A 19,823-nucleotide genomic window follows, 5' to 3' on the forward strand; every position below is an offset into this window, starting at 1 on the left:
CATTGAAACGCACCTGCCATTTTGTCAGTTTGGAGAGATCCTTCTGGAGCTCCTCACAATCACTTCTGTTCTTCACCACTTGGAAAAGCTTGATGTTGTCTGCAAACTTTGCCACCTCACTGCTCACCCCTGTCTCCAGGTCATTTATGAAGAGGTTGAAGAGCACCAGTCCCAGGATAGATCCTTGGGGCACACCGCTTTTCACCTCTCTCCATTGTGAAAATTGCCCATTGACACCCACTCTCTGTTTCCTGGCCTTCAACCAGTTCTCAATCCACGAGAGGACCTGTCCTCTAATTCCCTGACTGTGGAGTTTTTTCAGTAGCCTTTGGTGAGGGACGGTGTCAAATGCCTTCTGAAAATCCAGATATATAATGTCCAGTGGTTCTCCCGCATCCACATGTCTGTTGACCTTTTCAAAGAATTCTAAAAGGTTCGTGAGGCAAGACTTACCCTTATAGAAGCCATGCTGATTCTCCCTCAGCAAGGCTTGTTTGTCTATGTGCTTCAAGTTGCCTATGTGCTATTTGCTTCAAGTTGCCTTATTGATCTCCTCCCTGTAGCCAATGGTTCTCAAACCTTTAGCATTGGGACCCACTTTTTAGAAAGAGAATCTGTCAGGACCCACTGGAAGTTATGTCATGACCAGAAGTGGCATCATCAAGCAGGAAACTTTTTCACAATCTTAGCCTGAAATCTTACCCACACCTTCCCAAGAGTAAGTCCCATATGCAATGTTAAAAGCGTATACAGAGTAGCCTGTTAAAAGTACAGATGTGTCACATTTCCCCAGATGCAGTCACATGCCATGGGAGTCGCATACCATAAAATATTGAAATAAATGGGGACCCACCTGAAATGGGCTCGCGACCCACCTAGTGAGTCCCGACCCACAGTTTGAGAAACACTGCCTATACTAAGCACGTGGAGACCAGGAAGGCGACTGGCAGAACTAATCCCGATGGATAGAGGAGCCATCCTTCTCACTGCATGAGAGCGCATGGAAACTCCGAAGCGCGCCATCGAGGTCCCCACTGGGACAAGTGCCGGCGCGCAGAAGGTGGCAGCCTCCCCCTCAGCGGGCGCGCGTGTGCCGAGAGCGCGGGGCTGGCAGGTGGGTCTCTGGCGAAGCTCTGCCCCTCCTCGTTGGGGGAAGGCGGGACTGGTGATGCAAGCCAGCCCTGCAGGGGGGGGCGCCTCTCCATCATTGGCGGAAAGCGCCGCCACTCTCGCGCCTCGCCCGCCCGGCTCGCCTGCTTGCGGCTTCCAGGGCTGGCATTGGAAGCCGTGGCTGCTGCCGGGAGCCTGTGGGAAGCGGAGGAGAAGAAAGTTTGGCCGCACTTGGGCACCTGCCTGCGCGCCTCGCGCCCTTCGCCGCCGGTGCAGCGCCGCGCTGGAGCAGCAGCCCTGCCTGGGCGCGCGCGGTGGGAGAGAAGTTTCGGCCCCTGCGCGTCCTCGCCCCCGAGGCTGAGGCTCCCTCGGAGCTGGTCCGGGGCTGCGGAGGTGGATGGAAGCGCGCTAGCTTGAGGGGTGGCGGGCTGCGGTGCTGCCGCCGAGGGAGGAGAGGAGCTCCATCTAGCCAAGAGGGCTTCCCCTTTTGGTCCCAGACCCGCAGGCTTTCCGTGGAGCTATATGGAGGGACCCCAGCATGGTCTGCACCAGGAAGACCAAAACTTTGGTGTCCACCTGCGTGATCTTGAGTGGCATGACTAACATCGTCTGCCTGCTCTACGTGGGCTGGGTGACCAACTATCTCGCCAGCGTCTACGTGAGGGTGCAGGAGCCCCTGCTCGCCGAGAAGAAGTTGGAGGAGGACAAAGGGGACACTTTCCGCATCATCGAGAGGCTGGACCACTTGGAGAATGTCATCAAGCAGCACATCCAAGGTAGGGCCGCCGCGCGCTCCCCGCCCCCCACGGCGCGCTCCCGGCACAGAACTCCTCTCCTTGCGGGGCGTCCCGAGGGGCTGCTTTGGAGGTCTGGGGCTGCGATCCTGTGCAGACTTAGCTGGGAGTAAGCCTCATTGACTCTGATGGGACTTCCTTCTGAGTAGGCATGCATAGGCTTGTGTTCTGAGGCTGCCATCCTATGCACACTTAGCTGAGAGTAAGCCTCACTGACGATAATGGGACTTCTGAATAGACAGGGATAGGATTGGGCTGTCTGGCTGCAATCCTATCCACACTTAGTTGGGAGTAAGCTTCATTTACTCTAATGGGACTTACTTCTCAGTAGACATACATAGGCTGGTGCTCTGAGGCTGTAATCCTATCCACACTTAGCTGTGGCTAGCTTCGTTGACTCTAACGGGACTTACTTCTGAGTAGACATGCATTGGATAGGGCTCTCAGGCTGCAATCCTATCCACACTTAACTGGGTTAAGTCCACACTTCATGGACTATAACGGGACTTACTTCTGGGTAGAAATGCATAGGATTGTGATCTGAAGCTGCAGTCCTGTGCACACTTTCCTGGGAGTAAGCCCCATTGACTCTAATGGGACTTACTTCTGAGTAGGCATGCATAGGATTGTACTCCGAGTCCCGCTGCCGTAGGGCGGGGTGTGTGTGGGGGGAGGGGGGAGAGAAGAGAGGTCCATTCAGCAGAAGAATCGGGGGCTTTGTTGACCGGCGAAGGACTTCTTGGCCAGGCGAAAGTTCCTTCCTGGCTGGCTGCTTCTGCCGCCTCCTCTGCCCGAGGAGCCGCCGGCCAGGCTGGAGGAAGGAAGGGAGGAGGAGGTGGAGGCGGCGATGGCCACAGCGAGCCCTGCAGCGCCCGTTCCTGCACGTTGGCGCGGTCGAGGGAAGCAGCTTTGGCTGAGCGAACGAGCGGCAGGGGGCTCTTGGAGGCGGCTTGGTGCTGGCTGGATCCCTCTTCCCCACCCCTCCCCACCTCCTGGGGAGCCCACGATCGCGAAGAAGTTGGATGGGGCTGCTGATGCCCTTCCGGAGTCCCCTCCGCCAGTGGCCACCGATCTGGAGCCTTGGAGAAGCAGGCAGCTTTTGGCTGAGAAGGTGATGTGATCCGTCCGGTTGCGACGAAGATCCTGGGAGTCAGCCCCATGCAGCGGGCATCTTATAGCCCAGTGGGTGGTCTCTGCCTGTCTCTTCCCAGGGCTGCAAGAAACCTGCTGAGAGCTTGTTGTTGGAGCTGCTGGTGGCAGAGCTTGCTTCAGTGGAGAGGTCTTTCTTCAGCTGCACCCTGTTGGGATCTATGCCTGTGTTCCTTTTCACAGGTCTTGAACTATGGCTTGCCCCCCACCCTCACCCCAATTCATCCAGTGCCCTCCAAGCTCTGGCCTAGCCCACGTTTAAAACGTCTTTCTATATGGACTCTCTGTGTGTACGTGTGTTTACCTTTGCATCTTGTTTTGAATGGTTTGGCTCTCTGGCAGGTTGAGCAGGTTGGGAACATAATCCTGAACAGACTCTTAATTTGTGTAATGGCATTTTAATTTGATCTCTGTCTGGCTGCATCTTGCCAGGGAAGGTGAGTTGAAGGCAGAAAAATTAAAATGATTTTATTACCAAGGTGTTATTTTTGGAACTGCATGTTAATCTCCTGGTACCAGAATGTGTGTTTGCATCTCCGCCCCCCCCCCCAAGCACCAGATGTGTATACAGTATTTTTGGTTGACATGCTGTTGATGGAGGGGTGAAATAACATTTGGGAACTGCTGGCTAAGGAATGATTAGCAGCCCAATCCTATCCACACTTTCCTGAGAGTAAGCCTTATTGACTCTAATGGGACTTACTTCTGAGTAGACATGCATAGGATTGGGCTGTAAATTCTCTCTTTCTTTGAAAATCTGCTGGGGAGGGGAAAACTGTTAGAACATCACTGTTAAATCTGGTTCCCAGTGCTTTAGCTTGCCAGGTCAAAAAATTTGGGACTCTGCCATCATTTGGTATGTGCAGGACTATAGGAACAGAATGTCCATGATGAGCTGTGGAGTTGTCACTATTTTAAGGAAACTTCTAATACATCACATTTCCTGTCTGGAAATGTCTTCAGTTCACAACACTTGGGCAGGTGTCCTATGCTTTTCAGCCTGCCTCCCTGCCCCAACCTAATAAAAGAACTCTGCTATTTTTCTCCAGCTGTTTACCAGCTGGTAAACAGATTTCCTTTCTCCTAAATGTGTTTTGCCCCCAGGACTGGAATGTCAGAGCAGGATGCATGTGATATTTTTTTTTAAGGTGTGAAGTGCACACTGTGTATTTTAGGTGAACTAGATTTCAGTGTGTAATGGTGACCTTACAAGATCCTGCTGATGGGTGTGGTTTTATACATGACTGACTGTATGTTACTTGCTTCTCCTCCTCCTCCTCCTGAACCTGGGCAAAGGAATAAATGACACTGTTTTCCATTTTGGAGACAGGATGATCAGTCAGTTCAAAACTTTCTCAGTATCATCCAGGTCTTTCTGGAATCCTAGTGCTAAGTTTAAGGAGAAATAATAGTCATTATAGTGAGAACATAGATGAAATGTTTTGTTGTCAGCCTAAGACTTAGTTTAAAAAAAAAAAAAGATGCTTAAGGACACTGGAATTTCATTGGGTTTGGAGATTCTGCTTCAGAAAGGTGAAAATCCTGTGCAGACTTACCTGGGAGTAAGCCTCATTGACTATAGTGGGGCTTAACTTCTGAGTCAAAATTCATAGGATTGGGCTGTGGGTATTCTTGCAGACCTTGGTCTAATAGCCCACCCTAAATAAATGAATTGTACAAACCTCAGAATCATTGTTAATGATGTGTTTGTACAAAAAGTGACACTGGAAGGGCTCAGGTGACAAAATGCAAGCTTTGCGTGCAGAAAGTTCCTCTGGCACTTACCCAGAGGACTGTTTCTCTGGTAACACAGCTGAGAAACAACTCTGCCCAGAAACTTTAGAGAGATTAAATTAATCTCTGCCAGCTAGAGATTAGATGACTTGGCTTTTTGTATAAGAATTTTCTTTATGAGGGTGAGAATGACCAATGCTGTGTATAAGCAATGTAGTCAATAATTTAATAGAATTTAGGATGCAATCCTATACACAGTTACTTGGGAATAAGTTCCATTGAAAACAATGAAATTTACTTTTGAGAAGACATGCATAGGATTGCACTTTTAATCTCCAGTAACTGTACAAAGGATTTATTTTATTCTTTTTTTATTTATCATATTTTTTATACTACCCTTCCTCTAAGGAGCTCAAGGTGTTGTACATAGTTCCTCCCCTTCATTTCTACCTTAAGGTCTATAATCATAATGTTGCTTTGGCCTGAGAACCTAAATCTATGTCTTCTAATGAAAGGATAGGCTTCAATTACAGTGCCGTAGAAGCCATAGAAACTAGCAGTTCTGGATCTGTTTACAGCAGTGCTTTCCAAACACCTACAAGGGAGTTGGGAGCACTGTAAGTGTGTGCGGAGGAGGGGCTATGGCAGCATTGTGATCCCCAGGATCATACTGCTGCCAGGGACAGGAGGATTTTTTTTTAAACTTGCCTTCAGCCAGCATTGGAGTCTTGGGGAGCCCTGAGGAGTGTTCCCCAGGACAACAGCACTGGCTGAAGGGAAGTAAAAAAAACAATCCTAGGGATTGTGTAGCTGTCTCCCCCTCCTCCTGCCCCTTAAAGGGGCAGGGATAAGTACTTCCCTGGCTGGTGGTTGCAACGCACCAGATAAGGAACCATATTGGTTTATGGGATAACTTGAGACACTCTAACTTTTTGCATAGAGGATGAACCTCTATACAGAAGATGTCCATCAGAGGGAATTGATTAGATCAGCAGTTCCCAAACTGTGGGTTCAGGAGCCACCAGTGGGTTGCGACCCAATTTATGCTGGTTCACAAAACTGACAAGGCAGAAACTAACAAGGCTATGTGCATCTGTGCTTAAACAACCTGCTGCTTGGGGGTGGGACACTGTTGCCCAATCACTATTATAGCTACAGGGCTTGAATGGCTGGTAAATGGACACTTTTTTAAGGTGGGTCCCAGTGCTAAAAAGTTCAGAAGTCCCCAGTTCAAATCTTACCTCTGCCATGAACTTGTAAAGTGTCTGTATAAGTGATTTAGCACCTCTCACTTGACTTCAGCCTCCTCCTTTAGGCCATTATTACAGATGGGTAAGAGAGACCAAAGCTAAGTGCTGGTAGCTTTCCTAGTAGCTTGCTATCCTAGCAAGTTTAGAGGTGAACTGGTGAGTACCTTGTGAGGGTTACTGACTTTTATGCTTGCGAAGTGTTTTGAACATTCTTAAGCACTGGATAAAGCACTAAATGTTCTTGTTCTACGTGTGGACCAGTATAGGGTTTAGTATGCCCTGCCCACAGGAGGAAGATGGATGTGACATTTTTGGATGCTCTCCTGTGCTAAATGCCCTGCATATAGTAATAAACTCAGCACAGGAGGCAAAAGTCAGGGCTAAACATTTGCTGCGCTGACTTCCTATTTGTGGAAAGGGCTCTTCCTGTAGGGAAACCTCCAAAATTGATTTTTCCTTCAACTATAGTCCGAAGTGGGTACAATCTATTTTACCTTCTTGGCATTCTGTCTTTTCATTCTGCTGCATGTGGCTTCTCAGCCAGAATCTCTCTTGAATAGTGCAAACCTTTTCCAGCTAGAAATGTATTTCTTTACAGAAAATGCAAGCAATTCTGGAAAAAAATGTTAAAGGAATATGGAGTGGGGAAGGGGGAAGAGACTGCTCAGAGGACCTTGTGAAGGCACCCAAAGTGAAATATGCACAACTGCCAACTGCCTAAATACAGTGCACTCTGCCAAACACACAGTTCTATCAGTAAACTGCAGGCAAATGTATCTGGCAGGCTCTTGCAATATTATCAGGCAGGAACACAACATTGTTTTGGCATGGCATAGTATCTGCCTGATTTTTGACTGGCCGCACACCAATGCTTAAGTGATCCAAAAGTTTACACCGTTTTTTCAAGGTAACTTTTGGAACTTAACAAAATCTCATATTTCGATACAACATTCAAATGGAACAGCATCAATACCCAGAAGGGATTTGAGAGCTGCCTGGAAGCAAGAGCCCAGTGGTCATCAATATTATCACAATTTGTGGGCAAAGAATGGACCCCTGCTGTACAGAATTCCAGAGTTAGGGCTGCGTGTGTGTGTGTGAGAGAGAGACAAGGAGAAACAATCTGCTTGGGTCTTTTGGAATCATGACTATTGGCTTGGTATAATACATGATGCTAATGTAGTGAATGAAAATTGACCACAAGTTAAGGGCAAACAAATAGTAGGAAGCATCATGGATGCTGTGCTGTCTACTAGCATGAAAGCTTTTTTAAAAAGATTAGACAAACTTATAAAGAGTAGTGCTGTTAAAGTTTATTTTAGCTATTACACTGAAGCTATTACACTTCAAGTTCAGAGGTGTCATTTGTCTCTGAGTACCAGAAGACGAAGATGAGTAGCAGTTCTTGAGTGAAAGCTAATCTAGCTGGACATTTTGTTTGGCCACTGATGAGTCTAGATGGGCTTTCTAGTGTTTATCCAACAAGATAGTTCTTATGATGTTGTGATCTTGTAGACTAGTGGTTCTCAAACTGGTGGGTCATGACCCATCAGTTTGTGTAAAGGTTCCCTCATCCCTTTAAGGGCCACTGGAGGCTGGGGATGACATCACTGTCCTAACCCCTCCCCCTCAAAGACTTACTGAGGGCGTAAAGCTCCCTCAAAGTTTGAGAACCACAGGTGTAGATCAAAAGAAGGAATCAAAAACAAACCAGGCTATAAAGTATATATAAAAGATGAAGGCACCTGAAAATGTTAAGCAACCACATCTGCAAATAGGTGTGCACACATAAATTAAATACTCCTCTGACAGGATGTCAACAAACTATCTTCATTGCTACTAACTGAAAGGCCCATTAAATTTAATGATAGGGACAGGACGGAGAGTTCCAGTCCTTTCCCAATCCCCACACCACACCCATTTTTCCTGGTTCTTTGTGCTTACTTCTTACGCTCTCGTCTGTCAGTGAGGCCAAGAGTCAAGAGCCAACCCTCTTTTAGCCTGGGCCTAACCTCCAGTTTTCCTGAATCTGATGGGATTCTGAAAATGACTGTTCATATATATACATATATGTATATGTGTGTGTGTGCACACACCCACACCCACACAGATATTTATATTGTTCTCTGTCCATTGAACTCATGGCGGCTTATGGTAATTTTGTCAAAGATGCCATAAAGCTTGTGTAAGCAAAGCAAACTCTCAGGGAGTTTGAAAACCACTGTAAGTCCTTGAGGGGGAGGGGGGAGGCAGCAGCGTGATCCTCAGGATTGCTTCACTTTCACAGCTTAGGGGAGCCCTGCGCTCCTGGAAGGCTGCAGGAGGCTCTGTTAAGTGCACCCAAGCCCCTGCAGCCCCCTGAGCGGTGTGATCCTGGGGATCGCGCTGCTATCTCCTCCCTGCCTCCTGGCTTGCCCCCACCCCTTAAGGGGGCAGAGGCCAGGGCCCACAGGCTGGGGCATTGGGACGCCCCAGTTTGAAAAGCCTTTGTGTAAGCAATGATACTGACAGAAAAGTTGCTACATTTAATGTTGTATTGACATTTTATGTTCTGTGATATTGTTGCGTTGGAGTTTTGTCCCAACCTAGCTTTGAATGGCTTTGGTAATGGTCTAAAGAACAATCCTATTTCTGTTTACTCAGAAGTAAGTCCTATTGTGTTCAGTAGGGATTGCTTCCAGGAAAAAGTAGGATTGTAGTCCTAATGTATGCAGTGTAAATCTCTTCCATGGGTCCTGCATATTATTCTGTTGTAATTATTTCTTATCTTCCATTGTGATGAATTTTTCATCTGTAGAGTTTAAAAGTGTTTTAATCTTCTAACAGGAGGCCTAAAATCTCAGACAAAGAATATGACTTTCACACAGATTTATGGAAATGTTACTATATCATGACATAAATATGTTAGTTTTCAGTGTTACTATTTCATGACCCCCAGGAGAAGATTTTCAGAGGGCTGTAGAAGGAAAGGGAGACCCACAAAAATCAGTCCTTGCCCCTTAGGATAGGTTTTCCCCCAAGTATCCAGTATGTTCATGTTTGGGTTTTAGAAGCAAAATATTTTTCCCTTTCTCTGCCCCCATCTCAGGTCTTCCTGTCTCTACTTGTACCTATCTAGTCAAAATAAGTACCAGAAGTATTTTATCACCCCCATAATTAATTAATTATAAGAAGCCATTTATCGTTTTTATTCATCCAAAGGCGCCAAATTTCTCCCTGCGGCTTTAAGGCTGCACACTGCTAAAACTAGGGTTCAATTGCTCTATGGCTCTGAGATCGCCCCATATTTAAATACCAGGTCTTTGGAGGTGATCCAGACCAAATTTTTGCGCCAATTGATGTATGTTCCCCGATGTGTGCCAAACACTGTGGTCAGGTTGGAATCCGGTACCCCAAGTATAGAGATGTCGATGTGGCTAAATGCCTTACATTATTTTTTGAAGATTCTCTCGCGACAGGATAACTTTACTTATTTGATCTTTTCGGATCCTTTTGTAGGCACCTGGGAAAAAAGGTGCTTGGATCATTTCAAACTCTTCAATCTCTCCCCAGAGTCTTTAAGGATGATGAGCCCGGGAGACGCAAAAGAAATTTTGCGTCAGAGGTTGGTAGACCTTGAATTGAGATCTGCGACAGCCAGACTTTCAGTGTATGTTTTTCTTGGGGATCAAGCTCTTGCATTTTCTCCTTCTAGATATTTTTATAATATTGTTATACCTAAATTTAGGATTGCTTTTACTAAAGCTAGGTGTAATGCACTTTTATCAGCAGTTCTTTTGGGGCGTAATGCAAGGCATCCCTATTCAGAGAGACTGTGCCCCTGCCCTCAAAATGTGGTGGAGACAACTGTCCACATTGTTTTGCAATGACCATACTATGACGATTTGAGATCTAAATTTATCTCCCCGATCTTCGGTATTGAAACGGGGATGCAGGTGGAGGAGCAGCTTGCTTTTCTGCTTTCTGATGTTTACTCGGATATATCACTCAGGGTTGCCCGCTTCTGTTATGCTGCACAGTTGGTAAGGAAGAAAATTGAGAGTGTAAATCTCTGATTTTATGATTTTACATATGTGTAACGGGGTGTTGGTTTTAATTCTGTGTATTTTGTTTTGTTGTTTGTGACGAGCTGGTCGGATGACCGTAAATAAAGTATCTATCTATCTAATACAGTGAACTGTCAATTTAACGGACCTTGATTTAACAGACTTCCTTCCATCCTTCCTTCGTCTACTTGGGACAGCGGGTGTCTGGAGCTCTGCTCCCCTTGCCTTCCCCAGGCCTCCCAATGCCTTATAAGGCATTAAAAATGTCACTTCCAGTTTCACAATGAAACTGGAAGTTGTGGTTTTTTTCACTGTCCGGCTCAGTCTGAGCCCGGCAGAGGCCATGGATAGACATCTGTGATCTCTGCTGGGCTCAGAGGACCCTTCGGAAGAAAGGGGAGAAGAGCTCCCCTTGGTACTGGTGGGGGTCCCTTTTGCCGATATCCGTGGTTTCTTAACTGCAGGGAGTTCCATTTTGGAACCCATGTTTTTTCAGGGGCACGCCTGTAATAATTTAGCAAATAAAGGCACTTTTTCAATTAAAGATATGCCTTTTAAAAAATGACTTTATTTTCCATGCCTCCTGCTATTATAGAGAACACAGGTTGCCTGTACCTGAAGGAGGGATCGAGGATACCTCCATTTCATGTCTTGGGTGCTAACTGGCACAGAAAACGTAATCCATCACAACAGGGACCGATACCTTGAACTGTCCTCCACTTGCCATCCCTGCCATGGCTGACACAACTGGTTTCCAAAAGTAGAAGGAGAGTCAATCCTTGATTTTCTGGGTTGTATTGATGCAGTGCATATGTTTTGTATGCAACTGTGATTTTACTAGCTTAAAATCTAGGTCCAACACAATATGGGAAGGATATAAATGAATTTATGAACGAAATGATAGCAGATGTCTAATGATTTATTTTCCTGAAACATTATACTTTCAGGACAATTCAGAGTTCCAGGCACTGTTAGAACATATGAAAATATTTTTACTGTGTCATTTGAATCCAGAAACCTAATTACCTGAAGTTGGAAGAGAAAAGCAAGCCTGTAAACATCTCTCTCTCTTTAAAGTTCATTCTTTTTAGTGTCTGATTAATAATAAGGTTGCATAATCATCCCTCATAATATAGTTATATAGATTTTCACTTATATGTACTGTGAATATTATAATAATTTTTTATTCATAACTTTTGGTTATATGGTCCAGGAAGTGGCATCCAGTTCATGTAACCTGAGACCACAATTAAAAATTGCACGTCTGTGTGAGATGCACTGCCTGAAGGGTAGTGCATACCCATACGTGGTTTTGTACTGTCTTTCAAGGCTGCTTCTCGGTTTTCCTCTTCTGCCTAACATTATCACCCATCTTCACCTGGCTTTTAAGCCAGTTGACATGCATTATTATGGTAGGTTGACTTTATTAAATCTTTATTTTAATTATTTTTATTTGATTGATATAAGGATATTTATTATTACATTTTATCATGCCACACAACTTTTTTCTTATGGTATTAAGCTTTTAGGTTGACTTTTGGGTGATCTTGGGGTGGTTTTGGAATGAGAATTTTTCCCATTTAAATTAATGTAATAATTGTACCCCTTTTCCTGATTTTCACTATAAGGACCATTTTCAGCAATGAATTTGGTATGGATAATGAGGGAGAAGCTTTTATTCATAGCATGTTTCAGCATTCATTGAATACTTTACCTTGCCATTTTCACTGCATAACAAAACTCTGTCAACACAAATGTAGTTCATTCTTTTATGAATTCTCAGTCTGGAGCAATGAATCACGTGGCCCTAATTTCATGGAGAGCTGGTATTAGCTGAAGCTTTCATCCAATTCATCAAGTTATAACTTGCCAGAGACTTGAGAGAAGGTTTCAAAATACCAGCGCAAAAAGAATGCAATGTCCTTAGGGCTCTACTCGTGCATGATCAAATAACATGCCTGTAAAGTTCATGTTGTTACACCCAGCTATTATAAAATTATCTGGTTGGCAAACTATTTGCTTTAGTCTGCTGATAGAAGTGCAGTGCCCCTTGTGAGTCTTCCTCCCCCATCTCCTGTTGACCCAGGAATTCTTGTAACCATCATACACTGAAGGATGTATAATCAAGATTATTTCATGCCAAGTGATTACCTTAACAGTCTGTAATAAATTGGATTGACAACTGGTTAGACACACATGCACGCACACACACACACACACCCCACCTGTTTTGGCCTGCTCCTGTGTTTTTAACTGAAAATTTGCTTTGCAGAAATCAGCAGGTTTCACGGCATGGAGCTAAATGTTATTTAGTTGCTGAAGCTCAAACTTATCTTAAATGAAGAATTAGAAAGCTAGTTCAGAAGTTGGCAACTATGCTCTTTAACTATATTTCGTTTTTTGTGTACTTGCATTCGGAGGATATGATTTCTCCATCCATCCATCCATCCATCCATCCATCCATCCATCCATCCATCCATCCATTCAGTGCATGCTTGAGACACAATTGTAATACAGATTGTAAAATGTTAGATGGCTCAATCCTATCCAACCAATGGTGATGCAGCCGCAGTACAGCCCTGAGGTAAGAAAGCAAACATTCCCTTACTTTGAGGAGGTCTCCATGACTGCTCCCTGTCAGGAGGCAGTATACACCCTCAGTGCATCAGCACTGGAAGTTGGATAAGCTTGGGCCCTTAGGGTGCAATCCTAAAGCGCACTTGTGCAGGCCTGGGACTGTTGCAAACATGCTGTGAAGCACAATCGCACCAACTTGGGAGTTGAGGAGGCCAGTTCAAGGATGTATGCTGGCCTCCCTGTGGGTCCTAGGATTGGTAAGTCTGCAGCGGCCTTTCAATGCCAGGTCGGGGGGGGGCATGGGGAGGGTGGGGAGGAGGTGTTTCAGGGCAGGGGAGGGTGGTCCCCTGGCCAGGTGGGCCCATGGGTGGATGGGTGGGAGGCAAGGCCAGATCCTATGCCAGATCCTAGCCCCATTCTTGGCTAGCCTGGGGCAGCTCCAGGCTGCTCGGATTTGCTCCACTGATTTAGGTGGCACAGATCTGAGTAGACCCACTGGGGCTGCTGTGGTTCTTCCTGGGGTAAAGGAAATTATTTCCCCTTGCCTCAGCTGAGCCTCAGCCAGCCCCAAACCTGTGCGGGATACAGTGCAGGCCCGCCAGCCCGCCTGTTCCAGCACAAGTTAGGATTGCGCTGTTAGTCACTTAACTATCATGGCTGCCCCAAAATAATTTTGGGAAGTGGAGATTGCGTGAGGGTACTGGGGATTCCAAGTCATAACTCATTACAACAGACTTTTACAGGCATTGTAATTCTGGGTACATTGTATCTGGATCTAGGGGGCACAGTAGCATGCCAGCTAGTCTTGTATCTACAGGCCAGCATGTTCTGTGGTCATGCTACATTGCACCAATCTGGTCTGTGGATTCGCCTCCTGCTTTCCAGTGTTCAGTTGTTGCCTGCAAAGGAGAGTCCTTTTTCTGGAATCTTAAGCAGCCAGGGCTGTAGTGTAACACTTGAGTAAGGCTTGAATGTAGTGGTTCTTGAAAGAAAGAACCTTCTTTCAATTTGTAAAAATCCCTGCGTGGATTTAATAAGCCTGCCTATGTAAACCGCCTTGAATAAAGTCTTGAATAAAGACCAAGAAAGGCGGTATATAAATACTGTATATTATATTATATTAAGGCTCTCGCTACCACAGGTATTTTTGAGGTGTGTCTCCTGCTGCTACTATTGCTGCTGCTTTGGTAATTTAGGAATCCTAAGTGCATGTCTGATGGTTGCAGCTGCCTGTGTGAGCATGGAAAGTGCAAGATGTGAGGGGAAACATCTGGAGAGGGGAAACTGCACCGTGAGGGGAAACATCTGGAGAAATGGAGATTTCTGTGAGATTGTTTCATGGAATAATACTTGTAAAAATCTCATTGAAAAATTGATTTGTGTTCAGCCACCCTATGTAAACCACCTTGAGTCTATTGAGAAAGGTGGTATATAAATCTCATAATAAATAACAGAATTAGAAAAGATCTCTGCCTTGGACCTTGGAGAGTTTCAACCAGTTGTCCAGCACTGCCTACTCATAGATGAACATGCCTTGTTCTTCCATTTCATGAAGCAAATACAGTTTCATTTGCATGTGTTCAGCCATGTTCCAGTTCCCTCATGTCTTTCATATAATGACTTTAAAAGCAATTGTTCTTCTCTTTTTTTATCATGCTTTTTTTTTTTTAATAAAAGTGTGATTGTTGCTATCATCTATAAAATGAGATGAATTATAACCAAGTTGTCTCCTCCTCTTATTGTGGATTTTTTTTTTGTAGAGGAACATCCTGGGCTTTATTCTGAAACACTATACTATTCAGTGTAAGGCAGTGGTTTTCAAACTCTCAGGGAGGGTTTGAGCCACTCTAAGTTCTTGCGGGGGTGGGGGGAGGCATGCAGGGGCGGGTGGAAGGCAGCAGCGCGTTCCCTGCAGCTTCAGAAGTGAAAGTGGAGTGATCGCAGGAGGTCTGGTCTAGAGGGTTGAGCCTCCATTTGCCTGAAGATAACATCCAAAGGTTGCCAGTTCGAGGCCACCGGCACCGTGCGACCTTGAAGCAGCTGACAAGCTGAGCAGAGCTATTTGATCTGCTCTGAGCATGGGAGGATGGAGGCCAGAATGTGCAACCAGATCAAGAAAGAAACATCTGAATGTTGTGGTTTCTTGAAAGATAGAAACTTTCTTTCAAATTGTAAAAATCCCTACTGGGATTTAAATTGCCTGCCTATGTAAACTACCTTGAACAAAGTCTAAGGAGAAATCTGGGGACCAAGAAAGGTGGTATTGAAATACCTGTATTATTATTATTATTATTATCGCGTTCCACTTTAGCTCTATTGGAGGCGGGGCATGATCGCTCCGCTTTTGCTTTCAAAGCTGTGGGGAGCCCTGCAGAAGGTTGTGCAGGGTTCCCCGCACCCCCAGGAGGCTGCAGGAGGCTCGGTTAAGTGGACCCAAGCCCCTGCAGCCTCCCGAGCGGCACGATCCTGGGGATTGTGCCACTGCTTCTTCTCTGCCTCCAGGCTGCCCCTGCCTCTTAAGGGGTAACAGACCAGGGCCCACAGACTGGGGCATCACGATGCCCCAGTTTGAAAAGCCCTGGTGTAAGGAAATGAATTATGTAACATATGTATAGATCCTACGTACGTATAGAACATACATATAGAACGTATGTATGCGTTCAAGCTTGCTGCTAATACTAACCACAAGGGTATAAAATGTATTTAGAATTATTGCTGCTACTGGTAGATGTGCCTTCATTTATTAGATCTTCCTGTCACCTATGCTGTGTCAGACCCTCAGTGTCTGGCATTGTTTTACCACAGTGGCTTTCAAATTGTATTCCTGGAAATCCTAGGGTTCCTCAGAAGCTTGTTGGAGTTCATCAGTAATTAAATAAATACAGCTTGCCTACCATTGCCAATCTGCAGGGTGCACTGCTTTTTCTTTAATCTTAAGCAGCCAGGGTTGTAGTGTAACTCTTGGGTAAGGCTGCTTCCCAGAATTATCTGCAATGTGCATTCAGTGGCAGATATGCAGGAGTTTCTCAGCAATCAAGTCAGTGTGGAAAGGCATCCCTCTGGTTAGAGACTTTAAAAGCCACCAGTTGGAATGTGGTGAAAACAGTTGGCAGCCACCATCAGAAAAATGAAGTTCACTTCCTTTACATTTTGGTTTTCAACATTTGAGCAGGTATGAATGATGCTTTATTTGAGGAATAGTTTCTGTGTCTCAGTTGTTACATATTTGCACTTGATACTCCTTTGTCATAATTAAAGAAATACACTAGTGTTTGATAGTGTTTGTGAATGATAGCAACCCCCGCTAAGCACAATGTCTGAAAAATGGCACAAGCATAAAATGAATGATAATAATAATTATTATTATTAACAGTATTTATATACCGCTTTTCAACTAAAAGTTCACAAAGCGGTTTACAGAGAAAAATCAAATAACTAATGGCTCCCTGTCCCAAAAGGGCTCACAATCTAAAAAGATGCAAAAGAACGCCAGCAGACAGCCACTAGAACAGACACTGCTGGGATGATGTGGGCCATAATGCAGTCATAATGTGTCAATCTGTTTTCCTGCCATGTGCAATAGCTATGCATCAATATGTTTTTGTCTGTTTGACAATACCCCAGAAAGGGCTTTAATTTTTTTATATATATGGGGGAGAGGGAGAGAGTTTGCATATAATTCCTTTACATTTTTCTTCATTGTATTGATTAAAGCTTTTCTGCTTTGCCTGGAGCCATCAAATAGCAAACCATCTGCTAAAAACAGATTGGCACATTTCTGGCAATTAACATTTTTTATTTAAAAAAAAATACCCAGCAAAATTCTTGTCTAAATATACTTCAAACAGCAATAGTGTCTTGTTTTGTGTGAAGATGATTGAGGGAACAAAGACTTCTGATGTTTTAGCTGCAGATGCTAGAATAGTGGACCAAAATATGTAGAGCTGCGATGTTGTACAAAGGGTTGTTTTCAAGGCTAGGCAAATTGCAGGCAAAAGATGCTCAAGTGGTCTTCAAACAGTGCATCATAGACCAGGGTGAGCTTGGAGGCTGCTTCCTGCTAGGCTGTCGGGTGGAACGTACTATTTACTTTTTCTTCCTGCAACAGCATTGCCTCATTCTCCTTGCCATTAAACTTTCATTTATGGTCATGAAAAGTTCTGTAACACTGTAAGAACATGTTGAGTGAGTGTGACTTTTAGTTCAGGCAGGAGGTCTGGTCTAGAGGGTAGAGCCTCCGTCTGCCTGAAGATAACATCCACAAGGTCGCCAGTTCAAGGCCACCGGCACCGTGCGACCTTGGAGCAGCTGACAAGCTGAAGCTGAGCAATTCCATCTGCTCTGAGTGTGGGAGGATGGAGGCCAGAACGTGAAGCCAGATCGGAATGAAACACCTTGAATGTAGTTGTTCTTGAAAGAAAGAACCTTCTTTGAAATTGTAAAAATCCCTATTTAATAGGGATTTAATAAAGCCTGCCTATGTAAACCGCCTTGAATAAAGTCTTGAATAAAGACCAAGAAAGGCGGTATATAAATACCTGTTGTTGTTGTTGTTGTTGTTGTTATTCAGGGCAGCTTCAGCTTCTGAGAGCAACAGGCCATCTTTCATTCAGCAACTTGCTGACTTTAGATAAGCCAACTAGAGCCCATGGCACCCCATTTTTTATGCACATCATGTGTGTTGCCTTTCCAACCAGCTGTATGTGCATAATGCACATATGTCATTGTTTGATGCACACACACTGCAAGCATTGGGATTTGTCCCTTTCATGATAGAAACAGTTGCATAATGTTGGTTAATGTCAGGCTGTAGTGTGTTCAGAGTGCTGAAGGTGGTACTCATTAAAGCTGGTCCCAGTATAATTTGCCTTCTCAGGCTTTGCAGGTACTTTTAGTGCTTTGACACGGGCAGTAGTGGAACAAAAGAACTGTGTGTGTCTCATGCAGGAAATATACTACTGTCAACTGAATCAAAACCATTTTGACTGTCTAAGGGTGAAATTCAGTCTTGCCCTTGCGCTTCCTTGAGAGTCGGCTGGGCTGGCCCACAAAAGTCCGCCGGCCTGTGGAGGCTGAATCCAACCTCTGCGCCGACATAGAGAGTGAGCCTTGTGTTGGCCAAGCTCAGCTGATGCAAGATTCTGGGGAGGGTAGGGAGGAGGTGGGAGGGAGGCGTTCCGTGGCAGGGAGAGGGTGTTCCTGGGGGTGGGCAGGTGGGAAGTGGGAGGCGGGGCTGGATCTGGCTGTTATGTCGGACCCTAGCCCCCATACCCGAGTATCATGGAGCAGCTTCAAGCCGCTCTGCTCTCCTCAGACTTGTGCAACTTTCGGAGTTGGTGCAAGTCCAAGGAGAGCCATAGAGGCTGCAGTGGTTTACTTGGAGTAAGAGGAAGAGTTTCCCCTTACCTTCAGCTGAGCCACTTTGCAGCCCTATCTTGTGCTGGATAGAGTTCAGGCTTCCTGGCTTGCCTGTTCCAGCACAAGATAAGATTGTGCTGAACAAGTATAATCCTATACATGTCTACTCAGAAGTAAGTCTCATTGGGTTCAGTGGGACTTACTTCCAGGTAAGTATACTTAGGATTGCAGCCTAACCATATTAAGAACAATAAATCTAAAGATAACTTTTCCTAGTGGATATTTGTTCCCAGATTCCACTATCAAGCCCATTGGGGTTGTGTCCTGGGTTGTGTGTGCAAAAGGAAGGTGGCATTGTGTGCTGTTCCACTTATGGTTATGCAAGCACATGTGAAATAAACTGTGCAAAGGGGCTATTAACAAGCTTATATGTGACAATGTGTTGTGCAAGGAAAAAGCCAAGGTGGGATTCTATTTGGATTTCTGTGCATAAGAATCATGTACTGTCACTATCAAGTGCACAAGCTGCCTTACATGAGCATTAGGATAAGTTGGGATTCAAACAATTGAATTCAGTGTAGCTGATCTATGAGACAGGCTGTAACCTGGGCATCCATACTTGGAAGTCAGTTTAATTCATATCAGTGGTATTTATTTTGAGATCAACAGTGTCAGAAGTACAGTGTTCGTTGTCTGCAACCCTGAACTCATTTTCAGGAAGACAAAAGTCACTGAATTTAGTGGGACTTCTGAGTGAAAATAAGAACATACTGTATTCACGTAACTTAGCACACATACCTAAATTGCCAGGATGACTCTCGATTGTATATAATTCAAGCTTAAACGTGTCAGTTGGAAGTTGTCCTCTTGATGTCAATAGAACTTGCTTGCAAGCAATATCCTTATTATTATTGATGTGTCAGTTGCTAGTGAGATTGATGGTCTTGCCAGTCAGTATGTTGCTGTTTCTTGAAACATTTACGTGAGCAAGAACTTTGACTTTCTGTGCAAATTCTCAGGACTCACTGCAGAGTGCATGACTCTTCTTGCCCGTTGGTGACTATATCTTGTGTAGTCTGTACTACCTTACTACCTGGGCATCACCCTCTGTGAGATAATGCCTAGAAACTTGTATGATATTCTCCAGCTTTCCCCAGGCCCCGGGGATAGAGCAGCATCAACTGTTTGCCTGATCTGTGACTATTGGTGGAAGGTTGATGGGTTTCATTGACCCCCTTGAGGTGGCTGAACTGGCTGATCACCTCCAGAAGAACTTTCAGCATTCCCTTACAGTGTTCTAAGCATGAGCATATTTTGTCTGTGCTGTGAAAATTGCTTTGCTATTTAGAAAGGGAAGAACTTTATGAAGTTGACTCATTTTTGTTTAGACTAATAACATAAAATACATTTTGCTTATCCACAAGCAAAGAGGAAGTGTGCCTGGCTCCGGTCCCTTAAGAGCCTTCAGGCCCCACCCCAGCCTCCCACAATCCCCTGCAGCGGGGGGGGGGGGGAGAGGCTCAAGTGTCCCTGGGCAGGCCAGACAAACTCCGATCCTGGGCTTGGCAGCTCAAAATTGACAAAATATGTGCAAAGTAATACTATGTATGCTTCTTTGGAAGTTCGTCCCACTGTGTTCTGTCTTTGTTTTTTGGACAAGTCAGATCCCTGCTTGTGGTTTGTATTCTTTTCCCTCTGTGCCTTTATCTGCACACTGTTTCCTTCATCCTCGTCTCCTTGCATCTTCAGCCTTGTAAAAAAAAAATCTAATTTCTTTGAAATATGCAAAAGTAGAAAACCGAGTC

At 45.0% G+C, this 19,823-nt stretch overlaps 1 protein-coding gene across 2 annotated transcripts in view; it reads left to right on the plus strand.

Annotated features, from left to right (window-relative positions):
* The first annotated feature begins 1,267 nt into the window (after positions 1–1,267).
* The window catches only part of GALNT18 (polypeptide N-acetylgalactosaminyltransferase 18), a 330,059-nt gene continuing 311,503 nt past the window's right edge, over positions 1,268–19,823 (plus strand). The window contains exon 1 of one of the 2 annotated variants that reach the window (XM_066630404.1): positions 1,268–1,886. In XM_066630404.1, the coding sequence (XP_066486501.1) occupies positions 1,649–1,886 (238 nt within the window). In that variant the 5' untranslated portion in view covers positions 1,268–1,648. The remainder of the gene's footprint in view (positions 1,887–19,823) is intronic. The other variant, XM_066630399.1, reaches the window with a different exon arrangement.

Source organism: Tiliqua scincoides, chromosome 1 (genome assembly GCF_035046505.1).
Source record: "Tiliqua scincoides isolate rTilSci1 chromosome 1, rTilSci1.hap2, whole genome shotgun sequence".
NCBI lineage: Eukaryota > Metazoa > Chordata > Lepidosauria > Squamata > Scincidae > Tiliqua > Tiliqua scincoides.